Here is a 19,814-nt window from a genome sequence, read left to right on the forward strand (position 1 = left end):
AAACTGTTCGCTGTTATTAGTACAATACAAATTGTTCCTCCGGTTTCAAGCTTCAACTCTTTCCACATACACGATTTTCCCCTGAGGGAACAAGGATGAGGCAGTGAGGGCGGAGACTCGGATGTTTTTCATCGCTCTAATAGACTTTATTAAATTAAAAATTAAATCGCACGGAAATGGCTGCTTGAATGCTAACCACATCGCTCGCTAAATTGGTGAGATTTATATAATTATATTCCTCAACTTTTAGTCTGAAATGTTTATGTTCACTACGACGATGGATTGTTAAAATATCTATAATAAATCAGCTGTAACCAATAGTTCTTGGTTTTAAAATTTACCTTGAATTAATATTTTGTATTAGATGGAATTTTATTTTAGCATAAGTAATGTTCATCAGCCAACGATTCAGAAACTGCTATTCTCTGTTATGTCTGAAAACAATTTAAAACCTATAAATACGAAATCTTTTGACACTAGGTCTTCTTGATTTCAGGTCTTCCTCAGTTGTTCAATAAACCACAAATAAAATTAAATATATTTTAATGCTATTTCGTGCATTAGTCCGGACTAGACACACGACCGAAAAACTTCCCCGGAAGACTTTTAAAAGAATGAACACAATTTCTGGTAAGACAGACTTGATCTTGGTGTTTGGTTATCGCATCATTTAACAATGACGAGCGAGCAATCGCGTTCTGCGAGAGGAAATGCATCTGAATGAGTAATAAATGAGCATAGCAGAGCGTGTACTTTTTTCGTTTCAGATGCTGTTTAAGTGTGGCGGTTCTGCGAGGTTCAGTGTACGCCATGGGCGGTTTCTCTAGTAATGTTTATCACAGAACGGCTGAAAGATACGACTGCGAGACGGACCAGTGGTCAGTGTTCGCTCCAATGAACACAGGACGATCCGATGGAAGTGCGGCTGGACTGAATGGTACGTAAATCCTGTTAAAGTGTAGTGTATGAAAAGTCGCGGGATTTGAGGTTCTCACGGCGGGGAGTACGAAGATACCTGTCGTTTCGCTTCTGCCGACGTTTCGGACGAACTTTATGCCTTCATCATCAGGGAATTCCTCTTCGCTCTTGATCTTAGTTTCCCTCCCTCCATTATCCAATATTCTTTCATTATCCCTTTCTTTTATCCGTGCTACGGACTTCGTTATTTCACAGACTGCAACGGCTTGAAGTTCTGAGTGCGTGATGGATTCTTCTGCTCTCGTAAGCTGTCCCTGTGCGTCGTCTTCTGCCTTTTTTAGTGTGCACTAGGAGTGAATGCAAACAACCATCAAACTGGCTCTCAAATAATACAGATGAAATGTGTTTTTGAGACAGTTATTAATCTCATGTAAACAGCACATTGTATTATAAACGTAGAGCACCTTTTAGCAGCTCGTTCCGTACATCTCTGGTGCCAAATTTAATAAAATTCGTTTCGCAGAAGACGTAACTTACCATCATTTACATCATGCATTAATTTAAGCACTTTATGCTGTTTATGTTAAATTTTATTAGTTAAACTCGTTTCCTTTGACACGCTGATGGTCTGCATTCGAAAGAAAGAAACAAATGAACAGAGACGGCCGTGTCTGTGCAGTTTCTGTGACTCGAAGGGGGACATTAGTAGATTTACAAGTTTAAGTAGGGATTGTCCAATGTCTATGCTCTGCATGGACCAGTTTAATTCCTCTCCCTACACCAAATATGTGTACAGTTCGTGTCATAATTTGTTTTTACAGACAAAATATACGTCGCTGGTGGATGTGTTAATCCTTTCAGTCCCCTAAACTCGGTGGAAATTTATGACCCGGACACCAACCGATGGACGTTCGTTGCACCAATGCATTCTGAACGTGCCTTCCATTCTTGCGTCGCCTTCCACGGCTGTCTGTACGCCCTGGGTGAGAACTCTGGACATTCTGAGTGATGCTCCTCTATCCTTCCTACAGAACGTGCTATTGTGAAATGTTTTCCTGGTATTTTTGAGTTCTTGAAATTTTATGAACAGAATTTTCTTCATGTCATCACAGAGTTAGTTTGTCAGTAATTTTAACCCCGATTCGTGGTTTCGATTACATTCTCGACAAAGAACACTTAAGTAACTAACTAACAATCTCTTGTGGTATCTCAAGTTACATATGCTCCATTTTTCACACAGTCGCAGTTTTACAGGTAAATATTTTGTTCTTGTAGCAAGGAAATTTCAGTTTGCCGCGCTGTCATCCCCAAAAAGCTGATGGTTTAAAGCAGTCCCTTCGTAGGCTTTGTTTTTCGTCACTTCTTTGTGTAACGCCGTTTGGAACAGTCCATCTAGTGTTGATATTTAAAGTTAATTTCGCACGCAGTTTCATGAAGCAGACGACAGATGTCAGGCGCAATTTCCTGATGCTATAAGTACGAAAATAATATTTTAGCTATTTCATCCTTTATTTCGTTCCTGCTATTAATATTAACAATGCAAGAGGGAATTAATTTTCTTCGTTGTATTTAATTCATTCGTTCCGTTTACGGAATTACAAATTTTAAGAGCGTAACGTCCGTTGGTTAAGACGGACGGAGTGTGAAGCACAGAGACAAATTGATGGAGGAGAAATTTTAAGTTAACTTAAAGTGTTCGCTCTGGTTGTAATCAACCGCAAAATCTATTGATTTTCTCAATCTAAGATTCTTTTGCGTTTCGTGTCCTTTTTTGCGTTACTCCTTCTTCTTCTTCTTCTTCTTCTTCTACGTTTCTCCTCCTTTTTTTGCATTTCTTCTCCATCATTTTATCTCTGTATTTGTAGGCGTAATCGCTTGCATTCGGTAATTTCTCGATGACACAAGTCGACATCCCGGATCTACAAACATTCAAGTCTGCCACCTGGTGCCTGCAATTTGAAACATTAAAAGTGAAAACAAATTTTTATCGTCCATCAGTATAATCTACACTCAAGACAAATTTTATCACATTTCACTGACAGGTACAGAAAACATGAGATTCACGAATGAATGCGTCTTCTAAAGTAAATAATTTATTTAATACAAATTTAATAGAAATGTAATTTGAATGTCAGTGCATTTATGTAAAATTTAACAATTTTCTTAAAAATATCTTTGTGAGTCGTAAAATATGTTAACCTAAAAATATCCATGTCTTTGTGTAGAATGGGAAACTGCTTGAAGCTGAGGGCACAGCTTCCACCGAAATGTCGTTGCTTGTATTTTGTTTCCTGACAACCTTAACAAAAATTCTCCAAACGGAATTCATTCCCACACCATATTTCAGAACAGTTCCCACGTGATCTTTCTTTCACTCATGCACATAAAACCCCGGCCATATTGCTATCATAACGTAATACATTTTATTACATCAAAGTGGAGGGAGAGGTTATGACTACTTTAAAACGCTGTCAAATGACACGTGTTCTGGCTAGCGACGTTTGGTACATTTCATTAAGCCATTAGCTTAGGTCAAAATAATAAATTTAATTATAAATTTTGTTTGGAGAGACAAGCTTGTCTTGTTTGAGACACGCACCCATGACAATATTTCCCTCTTTTAGCGATACATTTTCAAAAAATATTTTGTCCCAACAAAAATAGTTCCGGAGAGGTTCTGCTAGACGTAAGACAGACACAAACCAAAATTAAATTAATTTCCGTGGGATTTCTGGCTCTTGCACAAACAAGTATGACGAAATATGGCTTCTGGGATGTTTTGGAGCTCCTTACTCAATCCGTCAACAGATGGCAGGAGACTGCGTGTTCAAACACGCCAAGAGACAGCCATTTCTAAATAAATTTCCATCAAAAATGAGAACATGAGACGGTAGGCGTCGTTAAACCTGAAACTGGCCTATAACTTTGACGAAAGCCGAAGATTATGGCGATGCTGATTTGCTGAACGCCAGACACTTCCTGCCCGAGAGAGTGCCACTGATAAAAGAAACTTGGTCAAAGAGCCTCTTATTAATGCAGTCACGGCTTACGTCTGATTAACATTTCCTAGTCATTCGCCCTCTGATTTAACCAATCAGCTTGACCGCAAAGTCGTCCTGCCTCCTTTCATTCTACCCCCTTCCTCCCAAACATTTCTCGCGCGTTTACTCGAGGCCATGAGTAAGCAGGAAGAACCTCTGAAACGTCGGTCACTTTCTTCGACACTACAAGGCTCAGTATCAGCAAGATCGCGGTTATTTTGATCGGAAATGATTCACTTCCTAGAGTTTTCCGAAAGTAACAGTCTGTGATTATACAGCCCTGAACAATCATACAAAGAAACAAACCTTCGATTTTCCTTGTCATCGAAACATGCGACTTGGGGGACGAATTTGGTCCTGTCATAATATCCAGTGACGACGAAGATCATATCGTCGATCACTTCTGCGTTGAGTTTATATGCATAGAAGTTCATGTAAGGGATCTTGGTCCACGTGTCTTCTGCAGGGACGTACTTTTCGGTACTGAGCGCGGATGATGTCAAGTTGTGTCCTCCTGCACACACGCACATTCGGTAACAGGTCACAGGATATAAAAAAAAACTACCAAACGATAAATTATTCTAACCCCATTCAGCGGGGCCCTTCTTGATATTCATTACTCTGTCAAATGGCCACGAAATGTCTGGCCTTTATGGAGCCATTACCTTATTCACAAAAGCCTGTAGTTGAATCATTCCCACATACTCTACTTCCATAAAATATTTTAATATCATCCTTCCTTTTACGCCTATGTATCATAAGTGGTATCTTACCTTCAACATTACCAATTATAACTTTCTACATGTTTGTATTTCTCGTAATTTCGATGCTTCACATTCCGTCCCTCTTAACCAACGGAATTTACGCTCTTAAAATTTGTAATTCCGTAAACGGAACGAATGAATGGAATTCAACGAATGAAATTAATTCCCTCTTGCATTGTTAATATTAATAGCAGGAACGAATTAAAGGATGAAATAGCTAAAATATTATTTTCGTACTTGTAGCATCAGGAAATTGCGCCTGACATCTGTCGTCTGCTTCATGAAACTGATTACGAAAATAGAGTTCAACAACAACACAAGATGCACTGTTCAAAATGGCGTTAGAAAACAAGTGACGAAACACAAGACTGCGAAGGGACTGCTTTAAACCATCGGCTTTTTGGGGATAACAGCGGCAAACTGGAATTTCCTTGCTACAAGAACAAAATATTTACCTTTAAAACTGCGACTGTGTGAAAAATGGGGCATGCGTTACTTTGGATACTACAAGAGATTGTTAGTTAGTTAGTTAGTTAGTTAAGTGTTCTTTGTGGAGAATTTAATCGAAACCACGAATCGGGTTTAAAATTACTGACAAACTAACTCTGTGAAGACAGGAGAAAAATGCTGTTCATAAAATCTCAGTCACTCAAAGAAAACCAGGAAAACATTTCACAATAGCAAATTCTGTAAAAAGGACAGAGGAGCATCACTCAGAATGTCCAGAGTTCTCACCTATGGCGTACAGACAGCCGTGGAACGCGACGCAAGAATGGAGGGCACGTCGAGAAAGCATTGGATCAACGAACGTCCATCGGTCGGTGTCCGGGTCATAAACTTCCACCGAGTTTAGGGGACTGAAAGGATTAACACATCCACCAGCGACGTATATTTTGTCTGTAAAAACAAATTAGCCATATGACACGAACTGTACACATATTTGGTGTAGGGAGAGGCGTTAAACTGCTCCGTGCAGAGCACAGACATGGGACAATCCCTACTTAAATTTGTAAATCTATTAAGTCCCCCTTCGAGTCACAGAAACTGCACAGACACGGCCGTCTCTGTTCATCTGTTTCTTTCTTTCGAATTCAGACAATCAGCGTTGCAAAGGAAATTAGTTTAACTGATAAAATTTAATATAAACAGCATAAAGTGCTTAAATTAATGCATAACGGAGATGATGGAAAGTTACATCTTCTGTGAAACGAATTTTATTAAATTTGGTACCAGAGATGTACGGAACGAGCTGCTAAAAGGTGTTCTACATTTATAATATAACGCGCTATTTACGTGAGATTATTAACTCTCTCAAAAACATATTACATCTTTATTATTTGAGAACTAGTTTGATGGTTGTTTGCATTCACTCCTAGTGCACACTAAAAAGGCAGAAGACGACGCACAGGGACAGCTTACGAGAGCAGAAGAATCCATCACGCACTCAGGACTTCAAGCCGTTGCAGTCTGTGAAATAACGAAGTCCGTAGCACGGATAAAAGAAAGGGATAATGAAAGAATATGGGACGATTGAGGGAGGGAAACTAAGATCAAGAGCGAGGAGGAATGCCTTAATGATGAAGGCATAAAGTTCGTCTGAAACGTCGGCAGAAGGCAAACGACAGCCATCTTCGTACTCCCCGCCGTGAGAACCTCAAATCCTGCGATTCCTTCAACATTCTTGCGTTCTTACACGCGGACAGACAGACAGACAGACGCCTCGCCTTCTGCACTAACTCACAAATTCCTGTTTCACATGATTTACGTACCATTCAGTGCAGCCGCACTTCCATCGGATCGCCCTGTGTTCATGGGAGCGATCCACGACCACTTGTTCGTCTTGGGGTCATATCTTTCCGCCGTTCTTATATAACGACAACCGCCCATGGCGTACACTGCACCTCGCAGAACTGCCACACTTAAACCCCATCTGAAACGAAAAAAAGTATACTCTCTGCTATGCTCATTTATTGCTGATGGAAATGCATTTCCTCTCGCAGAACGCAATTGTTCGCTCGTCATTGTTAAATCATAATTCAATTGAATTAACAAGCAAATCGTATTCTTGAAACCAAAATTGTCGCAAACGTCCTCCTACCTATTCGCACTCGGCACGATGAGCCATGAGGCATGGCTCATCGTTGTATGGAACCGCCTGCTTTCGAGGCCCTGATGTGTGGTTCAATTTTACAGCCCCTGCCCACATTTATATCTTGACTAACGGAGCGACTATCAGCTTTTTAAGAAGAACTCTGTTCCTAGGAGTTCCTTAGTTACCTTCGGGCATTCATAGGCGCCACCTCGCGGCATGTCTTCGTAACAGCGTTGAAGCAACGGCATGAGCATAAGGTTTCTATGCCGTCGAAACCACCGATGACGTAAATGTCGAAACCGACCACTGCCGTGCCATGGTCCATTCGACGACCGATCGAGTCGACCCCTTCCACCTGCAGGAAGGACAGGTTATGGCTTTATGTTTCTTTGGGTCATTCGGTCTACTGAAGTGAAGTCCTTACATTAGAGTCAAAGCGACCAACCACCGAAGCAGAGGTGCAAACCCCAACAGTGGACCGAAATTGCTACACCGTGGAGGGAGGCACTCGACAAAGACCTTGAGAAATTAACTATGAGAGGCGGAGGAAACAGGAAGACCCGAAGAGAAGCTCTCGTCAAGTTCGACAGACGAACGTAGAATTAATTTCTGATCAACAGCTGACATTTCAGGTTCGTGCGAGGGCAAAAACAGATGTTGGTGTTTTTGGTTTTATCGACGCCAAGATGGAGGCAGTACGTCCCCCACCGCACCCCAAAGCCTTCTATTTCACGAGGCTTTACCTCGCAGATGGCCGAAATCAACGCTGATCAGTGCTTCATTTACTACGTTGAAATTCACTGACGATCAACGATGTCTAAGATCAGCAGACAGGTTGCCATGACAGTTGAAGCAGGACGCTTATTGTAAACGGTATTTAAGTCAAACTTCTCATCCTTCGTCGATTCCTATTAGAACTTACATTGTCAATGAGACTCAGCATTTGAGTAATTTATTTATTTATTTATTCTTTTTAATTCATGTCTTTGGAGGTTCTCTTAAAAAAGGGTTCACTGCAATGGAAATTAACGAACACGAAATAAAGAGGCAATGCGGTCCTCGTGATTAAGCTTAAATAAACAATTACTTAGTAAAAATAAGGAAAAGTAGTTTGTCTCAGAGGCGTCATTTAACAACCCACGGTAATAGTAGAAATTTTACGCAACTCACCACAGTCCACCGGTGTGCTCGTGCGTCGTACGTTTCGATCACATCTGACAGATCTGTCACCCTTCCGTTGCGATACCCACCAATAGCAAACAGAATGTCCTGTGGGATTCGCGGGCGGGCAATCCTTGGTGTCACGAGGTCCTTGTCGTCCTTCGACAAACTTTTCACGTCGTCCAGGAATGCGAGCGTCTCCGAGATCACGGGTTTGCACTCCTCATTTTCCGTCACGTAAGGGTGCTTTGACACCTGTTGAACAGTTCAATGTGGACCTTAAGAACTTTTTTGGAAGAAATGGAATGTTCCATTGCAGAGGAGACAAGAAATTCACACATAATTTGGTTGGGAACTCGCCGAAATAGATTATGGTATATAAAGGAAAATGTTTTTTTACGTTTATTTAACGACGCTCTTAACAAATGCACAGATTGTGGAGAGAAGCGAAATCAAGGTTAAATCGATCTTAGAGGAAAATATTGAAATGTGTTTCAACCGAAATTCAAATACTTCAGTAAGTGTTGCATTTTGAGTTACATTCAAAAATTGCAATTTATTTCTCGTCTCTCCCGTGCGAGATGCACATTCTTTTTGATTCGATAAGTTTAATTAATCGTCAAAATTACGTAGCATCGAAAGAAAATTATGACAATTAGTTGCTTCGAGTGTCATTGAGACAACCTGCTACATGTTGATGGTTGGGTTGAAGGCCCGTCAACACAACAGCGTGTGATTATGGGCTCGATGTCTATTATGAGGCATTGCATGTTTCGACATTATTTGGTCATCATCAGGTGGTTCTCTTTAAGTGTTCGAAACTATTAGATAGGAATGCTAAATTGTAAAAACATTTGAAGCAGATAACTTTTTTATGGATCCGTGCGATTATTTCACACGCATTAAGTGGGAGGTGAGTGGCTGAAATCACAGGGCATTTGACTTAGGGTAGAAACATTTTTGACGTGAAAACGTCTTTAAAATCGATGCCGGGTGTGGGGAGGCAATCGCGCCCAAATGAGCGACAGTTTCTGTCGAAGTAACTTCAAACTTAAATAACTCGGCTAAAAATAGACATAGTGCCGCCATCTTAGTCTCGCTTTAAAGAGGAAGGATGCGCGTTTGTGCCAGTATCGCTCCGACATTCGTGGCGGCCGGACGTCGCGAACTGCGCACGCGCAAATTGAACCCACGATTTTCGACTTTCCGGATTCGACACGTGTCCGTAAACGGGATCTTATCTCCGATCCGAGTGAAACAAGTGTAGTTTTGAAGAGGGATGTATATTTTACAACTCATCCTGGCCTCCAAGTGTGTATCTCAAAAACTCAAAAAGATACGAGGCTGTGAATTTGAAAAAGTTTGAAAATTTCCCGATTTTCTTAAATTGTCGCGATATATGAGGGCAAAGTAAAACGAGAATTACAAATATCGGGCAAGAATGCGTAGAGCACAAAATTCCAAAGAGAATGACACCGAAAACGCCAGGCCCGGACCCAAAACCAACGCGCAGTACTGCCGCGAATAAAGGCAACGTAAGCGCGCTCGGACAACTCAGGCGGCGTCTGACGAGCCTGGGTCAAGTATGGATGTATACCAATTAAGAAATAATCATTTATAAAAATGATTATATTTACAATATCCTACTTCTCATACCACTACCCTGTACTCAATAAATGTAAGTTGCAAATGAATTAAACGATTCAAAAAAAAAATTTGTTTACACGATTGACGTTTTCACGAAAATAACTGCGGCAGTGTCCGACACTGTCTATCATTTTTTCTCTCTCTCGGGTAAAAGCACGTGCTGGAATGGAAGAAGGAATATGGCTGCTTCGTGAGATTACGTTTAAAATATTAGAATGTTCAAGCTATGAGTTTGAAGCCCCTCGGGTAATTTACTCTTGGATGTAGAACGAAGCCTTCTTGCTGAACGTTTCGGATATCTGTTGTCCCTATGTGGTCAATCAGCTGAAGATTATCATGCTAAGTGTTCATCGTCGGAGCTGTTTGAAATTATTATAGCAGCTAAGACCCGCTTCTTATGGCAGTAGGATCTTTGGTTAAGTTGAATGCTGCGCCAGAAGACGTGATTTGTCTGTTGGGGGATTTTCCTATTCGAGCTGAGGGGACGTTTGAATGTAGTTGACGGTGGAATGCTGTCGTTGAACTTAAACGCGTAATGGATCTCAATAAACGCTGAGACTGTAATAACTAAGTTAATCTGGGGATTTCTTACTAAGGAAATTTTGCGCGGAATAAGGCATTAAAATCATTGTATAATTTTCACGTTGTTATTGTAAGATTTTAAAAAAATCGGACTGTGTCAACAGATTCCGTTAAAACTCATCAGTATTAAATCTAATGAACATCCGTTTAGACGTTCTCGAGCTGGAAATGCCAATGGACAGACAGATAGACGGGCTTACACGTGACTAAGCGAAAGGCTCACGATTTGCATTAATTAGTTAAGAACAAGTGTAAATATGGAATTAAAAATGCGGGTTTCACTTCCCATTAACATCCACGATTTCAGGGTCATACTGACCTCCTCCTTGAAAAACATTTCGTCTAGTAGTCCCAGTCTGACGCCCTCCAAAAGGCCCGCGATGTGACCTTTCCTGTTGTTCGGGTCGTGGTTGATCCACCGGAGAATGCACTCCCACACAACTCTCTCGTCCTTGACGTTCAGTTCGACGGCCTCGATTATCGCTTGCAGCTCCTCTACAGGCAGTTCCAGCAGTTCTTTGCTCTGCCGAGACACTTCCACGAAGTGGCGCAGAACGAAGCGACGAGCGTGAGTCTCAAGGTCGGCGCAGGAGTGAGACCTGCGACAGCGAGGGTAACGCTGACACAATTAACACTACAGCAAGAACTGGATTATCAAGCATTTGCACACCACAGTATTTCGCCTCCAGTTTTTAACTTAACAGTTTGAAGCCCTTACGACCGAGACTGAGAGCAGACATGAGGAGAGGCAACGATGATGGATGCTCCATTTAACCGGTGCAAAATAGAAAGTTTTCGGACCCGAAAGTTCTCAGGCAATGCCCGCTCGTCCTCGTGGTAAGATTATAGGTTGAAACAAGGGCACGGTGTACGCAAGTGAAAAAGGCAGTAAGATGAGAAGTGTAGAATTTTGAATTCTGGCATTAACCTGCGCTCTACTGGCGGCCAAGAAGATTAAAAGAATCCCAGAAGCCGGGAGGTGGTACGGTCGTAGGATAAGAATAGCGGTTAAGCCAAAAAAGCAAATAAAAGAACCCCCGATTAACCAAAAATATATTTAATAAAAATTATATAAACACTGAAAAATAGAGAACAGAGAGACACAATTCGGTCAAGCCTCCCAGGGCTCAGTCTCCGGTTGGGTATACGACTCGACACGTCAAACCAGACCCCCAAAACAGACCTGCCTTCAACCTTCCTGCTTTAGTCGTTCACTCAAGACGGACACACACAAACTGTCCTGCCCTGCTGTCTCATCAGGGCCTCGAACCCAGCGACTCCAAAGAACGTCGAGAGAGGAGATTGGCCACTTCGAGCCATGAGACATGGCTCAAACCTTGGCGAAACGACGTTTTGGTGTGTGTTAATCCAGTGAAACCTCGTGTAACCGGACTATATGGGGGAACCACGGGTCGGATAATCCGATAACTCGAATGAGCGGGGGAAAGGGGAACGTGGACATGGAATTGAACGAATAAGTAGAGACTCAATACAGATTTTCCTCGTCGGCGGATGATGCGGGCGAGTCGCACGCACCAGCCGACTTCAAAAGTCACTCGTGAGCGCTATTCGAGGGAGTCCCTGTACTAAAAGAGTGAATTTATCAGTCATTCTGTCCATTGCATGAACTGAAGTTTCTGGTGTGATTCTGCCGTTGTCAGTTGATTTGCTTGCTATGTTGTCCTGAACAAGAAGGAGTAGGAGTTCATCTTCTACGAGAACCAGCGGGCTGTTTCTTGTCTTTGCCCGATAATAACGAATTCTCTAAATGTCTTGAAGTGTTCATAATAATCAGCAAAATCTGGGGTGAGGTTAGATAAATGAACTGTACCGCGTGGACATCGATTTAACCACTCTGGCCGGTGGAAATCAATCGGAACCGATCTGGTTGAAATTCGGTCTCTTGATGTATGCAGAAATATGTGGGTCTGAATATTGATTTTGTTGTTGGGAAGATTATGTAAGAAGCGAGGAATGCTGCAGAGAAAGAAAGAAAGAAAAAAGGAAAGGAAGAGAGAGATAATTGTGACCCTGCATTGTGTAGCGATTTACGTTATACATGGTGAAATTATTCATCTGCTGTTCATAATGAAGATCAAAACATATGCAGTTAAATCAGAACATTTAAATTTCAGGGACGTTAATAACAAAATGCAAACGCATTATATTTCGCACAGTCCTCAGTCAGAGGCTTTAATCTCCGACACGGCACTCAGCATGAGATAAGGTGATTCGCTCCAGCGACGAAGGCTGGCGTCACAGCAAATGACAAATTAACACCAATTACCTTGCGACACGCAAGATGCCGATACAGTTGTCGGCGTCCATCGCGTCCATGAGGAAGTCGCAGCAGTGTTCAGTAACGTCCGGTATACACAAGTAGTCAGCCGTCTCGAGCAGCCGATACGCGTTGTCGGAGCGAATGTCCACCTCGCGAGAATAAACATAATCCAGTATCTTGTTCATCATGTCTGAGCTGACTCCGTGGAGGAGAATGTCAGTCTCCTCATTGGTGTGCAGTGTTGTCGTGAAGAGTGTCCTGAAACGTCGATTTGGAGAAACGGCGAGAATAAAATTACAAGTCATGTTCACAAAGTTTAAGTTTTTATGACTCACGTAGCCAAATAAAAGTATCCTTACGTCAATGTGGTGGATGAATTTTTGTTACCTGAATAATTAAAAGACTCCAGAATGTTTACTAATGGGACCGGATTAAATGCTAGAGGTTCAAAAGCGGGCGAAAGCTTAAAAGAATTTAACCTAAAAATCGGATAGCAAGCAGCGAACATTTGAACTATAGAATGGTCACCTCGTTTCTTACATAACCTTGACTCCTTCAAGAGATGTCTGAGGTTATAACAACTATTACAGAAATTTTAAAGCCAACGCAAATATTTCAACACACATCGCAGGCTGTACATTCCACTGATTGATAGTTCGTAATATGAAATCTATTTGTTCTGTCAAAAGATTTTCCCGACAATAAACAACTTAAAAGAAAAGCCCATGTTTCTACGAGGCCTTTAAAAGTGATCACCAACCAGCAAAGAATTTCTTATTACAAATTAAGGGTTTTGCAGTGCAAGACAAACGGAAAGATTTGATAGTCTGAAACTGAAAGAGGGCACAGCTTGTAAGAAGACGTGAGACACGTCTCTTGGAAGACAGAATCAATGGCTCACGGTTAAAATTCATTTCTCATTTCGAGAACGCACCGCGTCTTGATTTAAAACACGAGCATATTAACGTATGCACAAATTCTAGAAAGATTCTCTCGTAATAATGAAACATTTCTCGCGAAGATCTTTGTTACAGTTTATTTCAGACAGAGCAACACACAGCAGCTCTCGATGTTCCGGGCATTACCAACTTTCTTCTGGATTTTGTCGGTCGTCTTTATGTATTAAAAAGAAGACGTTTTGGAAAGGGATTCTATTTCTCCCTCCAGATCGATTCACTGTCACCTTGGTACAACCGCACTTAAAAATTAGTACAAGAAAACACCTACGTCTTCCGGGATGTTGCGTCGTAGAAATTATCGGACGTTTCAGAGGTGCTTACTGCCTCCATCTTGAAGGAAAGAAGGCAGTAATGCCACTTAATTGCCACTTAATTTCTACGGCGCCGTGAGATTTCATGACAACGAACAAATAACAAAAGACATTCAGCCGTATAAAAATACAGGTTTCTGGATCAGAGGGGATTAAACATTTCACATACGAATCGACGTCTCTTGTGTCCTTAATTCACGTGTTAATCAACCACGTCAGTAAATAAACAAACCTGAAATATTCGCTACGCATCGACAGAATCACTCTGTGGACTCGAAAGACGCCGCCGTCCTCCGACCTCAACACCGCGTCACACAAGAAGTTCCTCTCTCTTAGTTTATTCAGACGGACCAAAGCTTTGGTGCACGTGCACCTGACGCCGACTTGGAAACAGCTGCGATGTTGGTTTGACTCCATCTCCTGAAAAACAGTCGATCGCTGTTACGGGTTTTTCTTCATGCTGACGCGTGTGCACATCAACTGAGAGTGACTGAGAGGGAACACGGTACTGAGAAGAATACATGGTCCTGCGAGAGAGTTACTGACAAGGGAATGGTGAAAATTGCATAATATGGAGATTTATAGATCTCTTCACTAATTAATAAATTGTAGGCTGTCAGATCGAGGGTGATGAGATAGGCGGGGCATGTAGAACATATGGCAGAGACAAGAAGTGCAACGTTTTAATCGGAAGACCTGAAAAAATAAAGATCAGTTGAGAGTCCCATGCGTTCCTGGGATAATATTAAAATGAATCTTAGAGGGTGGAGAATGAAGGTGTGGATTGTCTTCATCTGTTTGTGAATGTGGCTTAGAGTCACGGACATGAAACTTAAAGTTTCATAAAAGGCGAGGCTAATGTTAGATTCTCAAGCAGGGCTTCTGGTCCATGGACTCATTTTTTTATCTTTGTTACAGGAACGTCTGTTGAAATTCAATACAAAATGACAAAGCTGTAAATGTGACTAATCTAACTAACTACCTAGACGGCTTACGGATCACGAAGTGTCAACACCGAACCAACCAAAGCCCTCCATCAGACTCTGCCCTCAGCCAACAAGATCCAGTATCCTTCAACTCCTATCTCCCATAGATCCCGCCTGAGATTATTCTCCCATTTACGTCTGGGTCTCCCCAGCGGCCTCTTCTACCCAGGCTTTCCAAAAATTCCCGGTGCACACCTCTCGCCCCATCCATGCACTCCACATGCCCCGCCCATCTCTTTCTTCTTGACTTAATCACCCCGAAGATGTGACTGATTCAGTCAATAAGGCATGCCAAGTGTTTGTCATTACTCGCATAATTTAAATCTTTTTATATGTAAACTACGTAGACATTACGTATAAAATACCAATGTAATCCATAAATTCTTAGATGCCTCTGCTCTGGTGAACCGATTTAAAAAGATACGCCGTAGAATTTGCGTGACCTTTGATGCAGAACCAGGCAGTTAAATAAATTTTAGAAAATGAATGCTTCGCCTTTCCTTAAGCATAAAATTTTCGAGTTCTTCTCTCTGTAGGACTAAAAGTGCTTAAGATCTTACGTGATTAAGGACTTTCCTGCCTAAGTTACACATTTATATAAACCACGAGCGCAATACGTCACTTAAATTTATCAAACGAACGCGAGAATTACAGTTGGGAACAGTCACAAAAGCTCTAAGTTGTTCTAACGCATGCGTAGATCAGGCCTAGATCACGCCACTCACATACTGCAATGTGCAAGATATTCTATGGAAACTCGATTGGTACTCGACTCGTCAAAGAATACCCCACTTCCTTTTCTGAACCAGAAGGTTCATCATCGTGTTTACAAAATCCCGCCACCGGGTTTTATCCTGAGCCAGTTCGCTCCATCGAGTCCCATCTCCCTAAGATCCATCTTAATGTTATCCTCCTACTGACACCGAGGTCTTCCCAGGGGTCTCCTCCCTTCAGGCCTTGTAAACACTCAACTCACACTAACAACATCGGGTGAGGAGCTCGTCATGCATTTTCTCTATTATCTGCTCCACTCCCGTTTTGGGTGCAAACATCTTCCTCGACACTCTGTTGTCAGAGGCCCTCAGTCTGTGTTCCTCCCTCAAAGCGAAAGACAACTCCTGAGGAATGAACGTTTAAATGTGACTCGGCGCTGGATCTTACACATCTTCGTAATGTTTTTGCCGAATGACCCTTCCGTATAGACGTATTTACGTCAAAAGAAGACAAGCCTAATTCTCTTACACGAGTTCACAAATGCAGATGAAAACATTAAATGTGATGAACATTAATAATGAATAGGAATCCCTTACCTCAAACTTTGTTCAATTGTAAGAGACCACGACGTCCACCGGCAATTATTAATTTAATAAAAAATAAAATGGAGTATCACAGACTTCTTAATAATTCTTATATAAGATAAGAACTTGTGATATTCTAAAACGTTTTTAACAGCACAAAATTATCTACTCTACGACGCACTTCTTATACAAGCGATTCACAGCTCAGCTCTTGCCGCAATAATGAAAGCGGATTGTTGACGGCGATAATGAAACACAACAATGGCGAGTAAACAGATGACGTAACAATTAGTTTCTTAGGTAACATAACAATGCATATAAAAGCTGGCCATTGTTGTCGATCCATATTTACATGTTTAGACGAATGACCCTTCCCTATAGACGCATTTACGTCAAAAATATTCGCTAAACTAAAAAAAGCTGTTTGTATTTAAATCATGTTCTTTATTTACATATGCATGTACATTACTTGATTTCCTTGCGATTTTAATCAAAAACCTAAGTCGTTTTAAGCTGTAAATGCCTCGTTTTGGATCAGCATCAGATTTTGAGTATACGTGTCCCTATAAAAATGCTTTTCAAATTCGTTAATTACAAATAAATAAATAAAATTCAAAATATTAAGCACCTTTCTTCATTCTCCTTTCTTGGTAGCATTACTACGTATATATAACGATGTGCATTTTCAAGGTCTGAAATGAAAATATTCTGAGATTGTCGCAAAATATGGTCTTGTAACTTGAGACATCACAAACTTTTCATGGCGTCATCGACAATTGCAGAGATGGAGGAGTTGTTTACTGTATCAAGGAGGAATAAGTCACCAGGGCGGTCAGCAAAGAGAGCTCCAATAACGAAATTCGCTACATATCTGACGCAGACATCCGTTGTTTCTTCAATCGAAACCCAAATCTTATTGTAGTTTCATGTTGAAGTTGTTGGAGTGTTATCGAACAGAATTCGTTGCTCGCTTTGACGACTGTTTTGTCGGCTCAAATTATTTTCATGTTTTGCGTATCACAATGTTGTCTCACATTAAATATCTTACCAGCTGTAACTTCAACTTCACAAAGTCTACAGAACAGAATTGTTCCATCACAACTAAAATATTCCTCGCCGAAATCTTTAACGAAACCTCTTAACTTCGCACTTTCAAAACACTTCACTTTCGGTATCTTAACTAAATGAAGGATTCACTGTAAGTGCCTGAGAAATGTAGTTAGAAGTACAAATTTTAAACCCAAAATATAACCGAAATATGCACTTAACTACAAATGTAACTAAACATGCATTTATATGCAAAATAGATAGAGCATAATTGTGATTAGGATAACCCAATTAGTGTTTAATTTCAGTTTAGAATGAAAATAGAAGCCTCAGTAGAAATATGACATGTCATGAACATCCGAACCCAACGCAGAGTAAACGTAAATCGGATCTCTATGGCGCGTCGTGATAAAGGAAGTAAGAACTCTCTTACATTAATGAAATAATTTAGCCAATGGCGGGTGATTCCCCGGTTTCTCCGTGGCATCCCAACAGTTACTCCATTCACACACAGAAGAAGGCAATGGCAAACCACTTCTGGATCATCTGCCAAGAACGTATATAAACACGTCCCAGTCCAGGAAAAGGATGGAAGGATCCTGCTCATATGGACCTGTCGTCAGACAGAACACTAAATAATAATAAGATGAGGTGGTCTAGCGGTTAGAACGCTGGCCTTGTAATCCTGGGGTCTCGGGTTCGATTCCCGGCGGTGCCCGAATTTATAACTTGTGTTGGGCAAGGCCGTGGTCTAGGCAACACGGAGTTTTCCTCCGTGGCATCCCAACAATTACTCCATTCACACACAAAAGAAGGCAATGGCAAACCACTTCTGGATCATCTGCCAAGAACGTATATGAACAGGTCCCAGTCCGAGAAAAAGATGGAAGGATCCTGTTCATATGGACCTGTCGTCAGACAGAACACTAAATATAATAAATAAACACCAGATTAAGGATCCAAGTTGACGGATTACAGAGACGTTACGAGACAGTTAGGAAGGCGAATAACGTTTGTATGATTCTGAATCTCTTCAATTCAAAGCGACGCGGAGGTCGGGCTACAACAGAAGGAACAGCTCAATAGGGATTAGACTCTTGATGTAATTAACAACGTTTTCCCTTCTGCATAACGCTGTAATGTATACATATAGTATGTAAACAACGAAGGATTGGGAAGGACTCATTTATGGCCTGTTTTAAGTTAATATTCCGGTACGCGTTTGGTGGAAAACCACGTAATCTCAGCCGGGATAACGACCTCAGGGCGGAAGGATTCATTTCCGAGGACCCTCGATGTGATGCAATTGCGCCAACCACCACCAGACGGCGAAAATGGTATTCGTAAATGTACGGCTTAAGGAACTGTGGAATACGTTTGGTGTGGCGGCGAAGGCTCAGATTTAATTCCTGGTTAAAATTCCGTTTCTTCGATAATACAACAGCATATAAAGCAAGACGTATGGGTTATCACAGCTGTGAAGATGTCGATGTTGGTCTCCTTAGTTGTGACGCCACGTGGACTTGTAGAAGGATACCAACCTTTTGGACAATACTGCCTCATATTCCTCTGCAAAGTTGGTATCTACGTACAAATTCGCATGGCGTCACAAGTCAGAAAACGCACATCAACACACTAAAACACGCCAGTTTCTCCCCAACACTAAAAACGTTACAATTCACATTTGACGCTATACTACACAATGGTTAGCACAGCGGTAATTCGTCTCTCCTTTATTAAAATAACGTCCTACATCTGTGAGGGTTTCAATTGTTTCCTTAGTACACTCAGACTAAGTGCAGTCTGGTTACTAGGTTCGAACACCGGTTCTGAGGGTTCATTAAGGTGTTTAATGCGAGCCTACGACTGAAGTCAGCAGTTAAAATTGAGTTATATACACAATTCATTTAACATTACATCTGGTCGTATATAACCCGAGTGGCCTCTGCCCTTCATTTTTTCTGACTGTATTGAAACATTTCTCAATTCTAAAGGCCTGTTTGGGACAACAGATCCCGCCCAATTGATCCTTGACGTGTACTTCAAAAGCAGAGCTTTGGAGTATTGCGCCTGCTATATAGATCTCACGTTATACTACACTGTCGGAGAAGTTGCCGTGACGGCAAGGGGAAGCTGCAGATGTTAAGGAATGTTTCGGGATATAGAACAATAAATAAATAAATAAATCCGTTGCGTAACAGCTCCAGAGAGCCAAAGCCTCACGTTCACACGCCTAAGCAGAGGTGAACGATCATCCGACCAGATATAGGGTGACGTGTGGTCAGCACGACGAACCCCCAGCCATTGCTAGTTTTCATAACTGCATTACGCTACTCATTGTAGCTCCCCAATTTCCTCACGATGCTGGGTTGGCACCGGTCGAAAGCTCACGAGAAACTTCCTTCTCCCCCGAGACTCGAACCAGCGCGCATTCCGTCCGAAGCATGATGCCTCATACTGCGCGGCTACGGCGCTGGAATATGGAAGAATTTTTATTTTATTTATTTAGTGTTCTGTCTGACGACAGGTCCATATGAACAGGATCCTTCCATCCTTTTCTCGGACTGTGACCTGTTCATATACGTTCTTGGCAGATGATCCAGAAGTGGTTTGCCATTGCCTTCTTCTGTGTGTGAATGGAGTAATTGTTGGGATGCCACGGAGGAAAACTCCGTGTTGCCTAGACCACGGCCTTGCCCAACACAAGTTATAAATTCGAGCACCGCC

General features: G+C 41.6%; 1 protein-coding gene across 2 annotated transcripts; it reads right to left on the minus strand.

Moving 5' to 3' along the window:
• Positions 1-555: 555 nt before the first annotated feature.
• Positions 556-16,311, minus strand: LOC147873129 (kelch-like protein 10). Of its 2 annotated transcripts, XM_087352803.1 has the most exons (10): positions 16,053-16,311; positions 13,989-14,176; positions 12,493-12,744; positions 10,525-10,804; positions 7,986-8,231; positions 7,001-7,170; positions 6,493-6,653; positions 5,459-5,620; positions 4,266-4,473; positions 556-2,867 (listed from the first exon to the last, which is right to left on the minus strand). In XM_087352803.1, the coding sequence occupies exons 2-10, from the start codon at positions 14,171-14,173 to the stop codon at positions 2,660-2,662; spliced, it is 1,872 nt and encodes a 623-aa protein (XP_087208929.1). In that variant the 5' UTR covers positions 14,174-14,176; positions 16,053-16,311; the 3' UTR covers positions 556-2,659. The 2 variants fall into 2 exon arrangements, with proteins under 2 accessions (XP_087208929.1, XP_087208930.1); XM_087352804.1 differs by lacking the exon at positions 5,459-5,620.
• Between the last annotated feature and the right edge of the window lie 3,503 nt (positions 16,312-19,814).

The sequence above is a fragment of the Zootermopsis nevadensis genome, unplaced genomic scaffold, assembly GCF_977971745.1.
Source record: "Zootermopsis nevadensis isolate Lab colony 2312 unplaced genomic scaffold, Znev_1.0 Znev_ptg000021l, whole genome shotgun sequence".
NCBI lineage: Eukaryota > Metazoa > Arthropoda > Insecta > Blattodea > Termopsidae > Zootermopsis > Zootermopsis nevadensis.

What these genes read in the sequence shown, in the direction of transcription:
- LOC147873129 (XM_087352803.1), bottom strand. Translation starts at nt 14,173, where the DNA reads ATGGAGTCAAACCAACATCGCAGCTGTTTCCAAGTCGGCGTCAGGTGC. An exon ending in ATGCGTAGCGAATATTTCAG is followed by an intron (nt 12,745 to 13,988) that starts GTTTGTTTATTT and finishes TCGACGTTTCAG; the next exon opens with GACACTCTTCACGACAACAC. An exon ending in AAGTGCGGCTGCACTGAATG is followed by an intron (nt 5,621 to 6,492) that starts GTACGTAAATCA and finishes TTGTTTTTACAG; the next exon opens with ACAAAATATACGTCGCTGGT.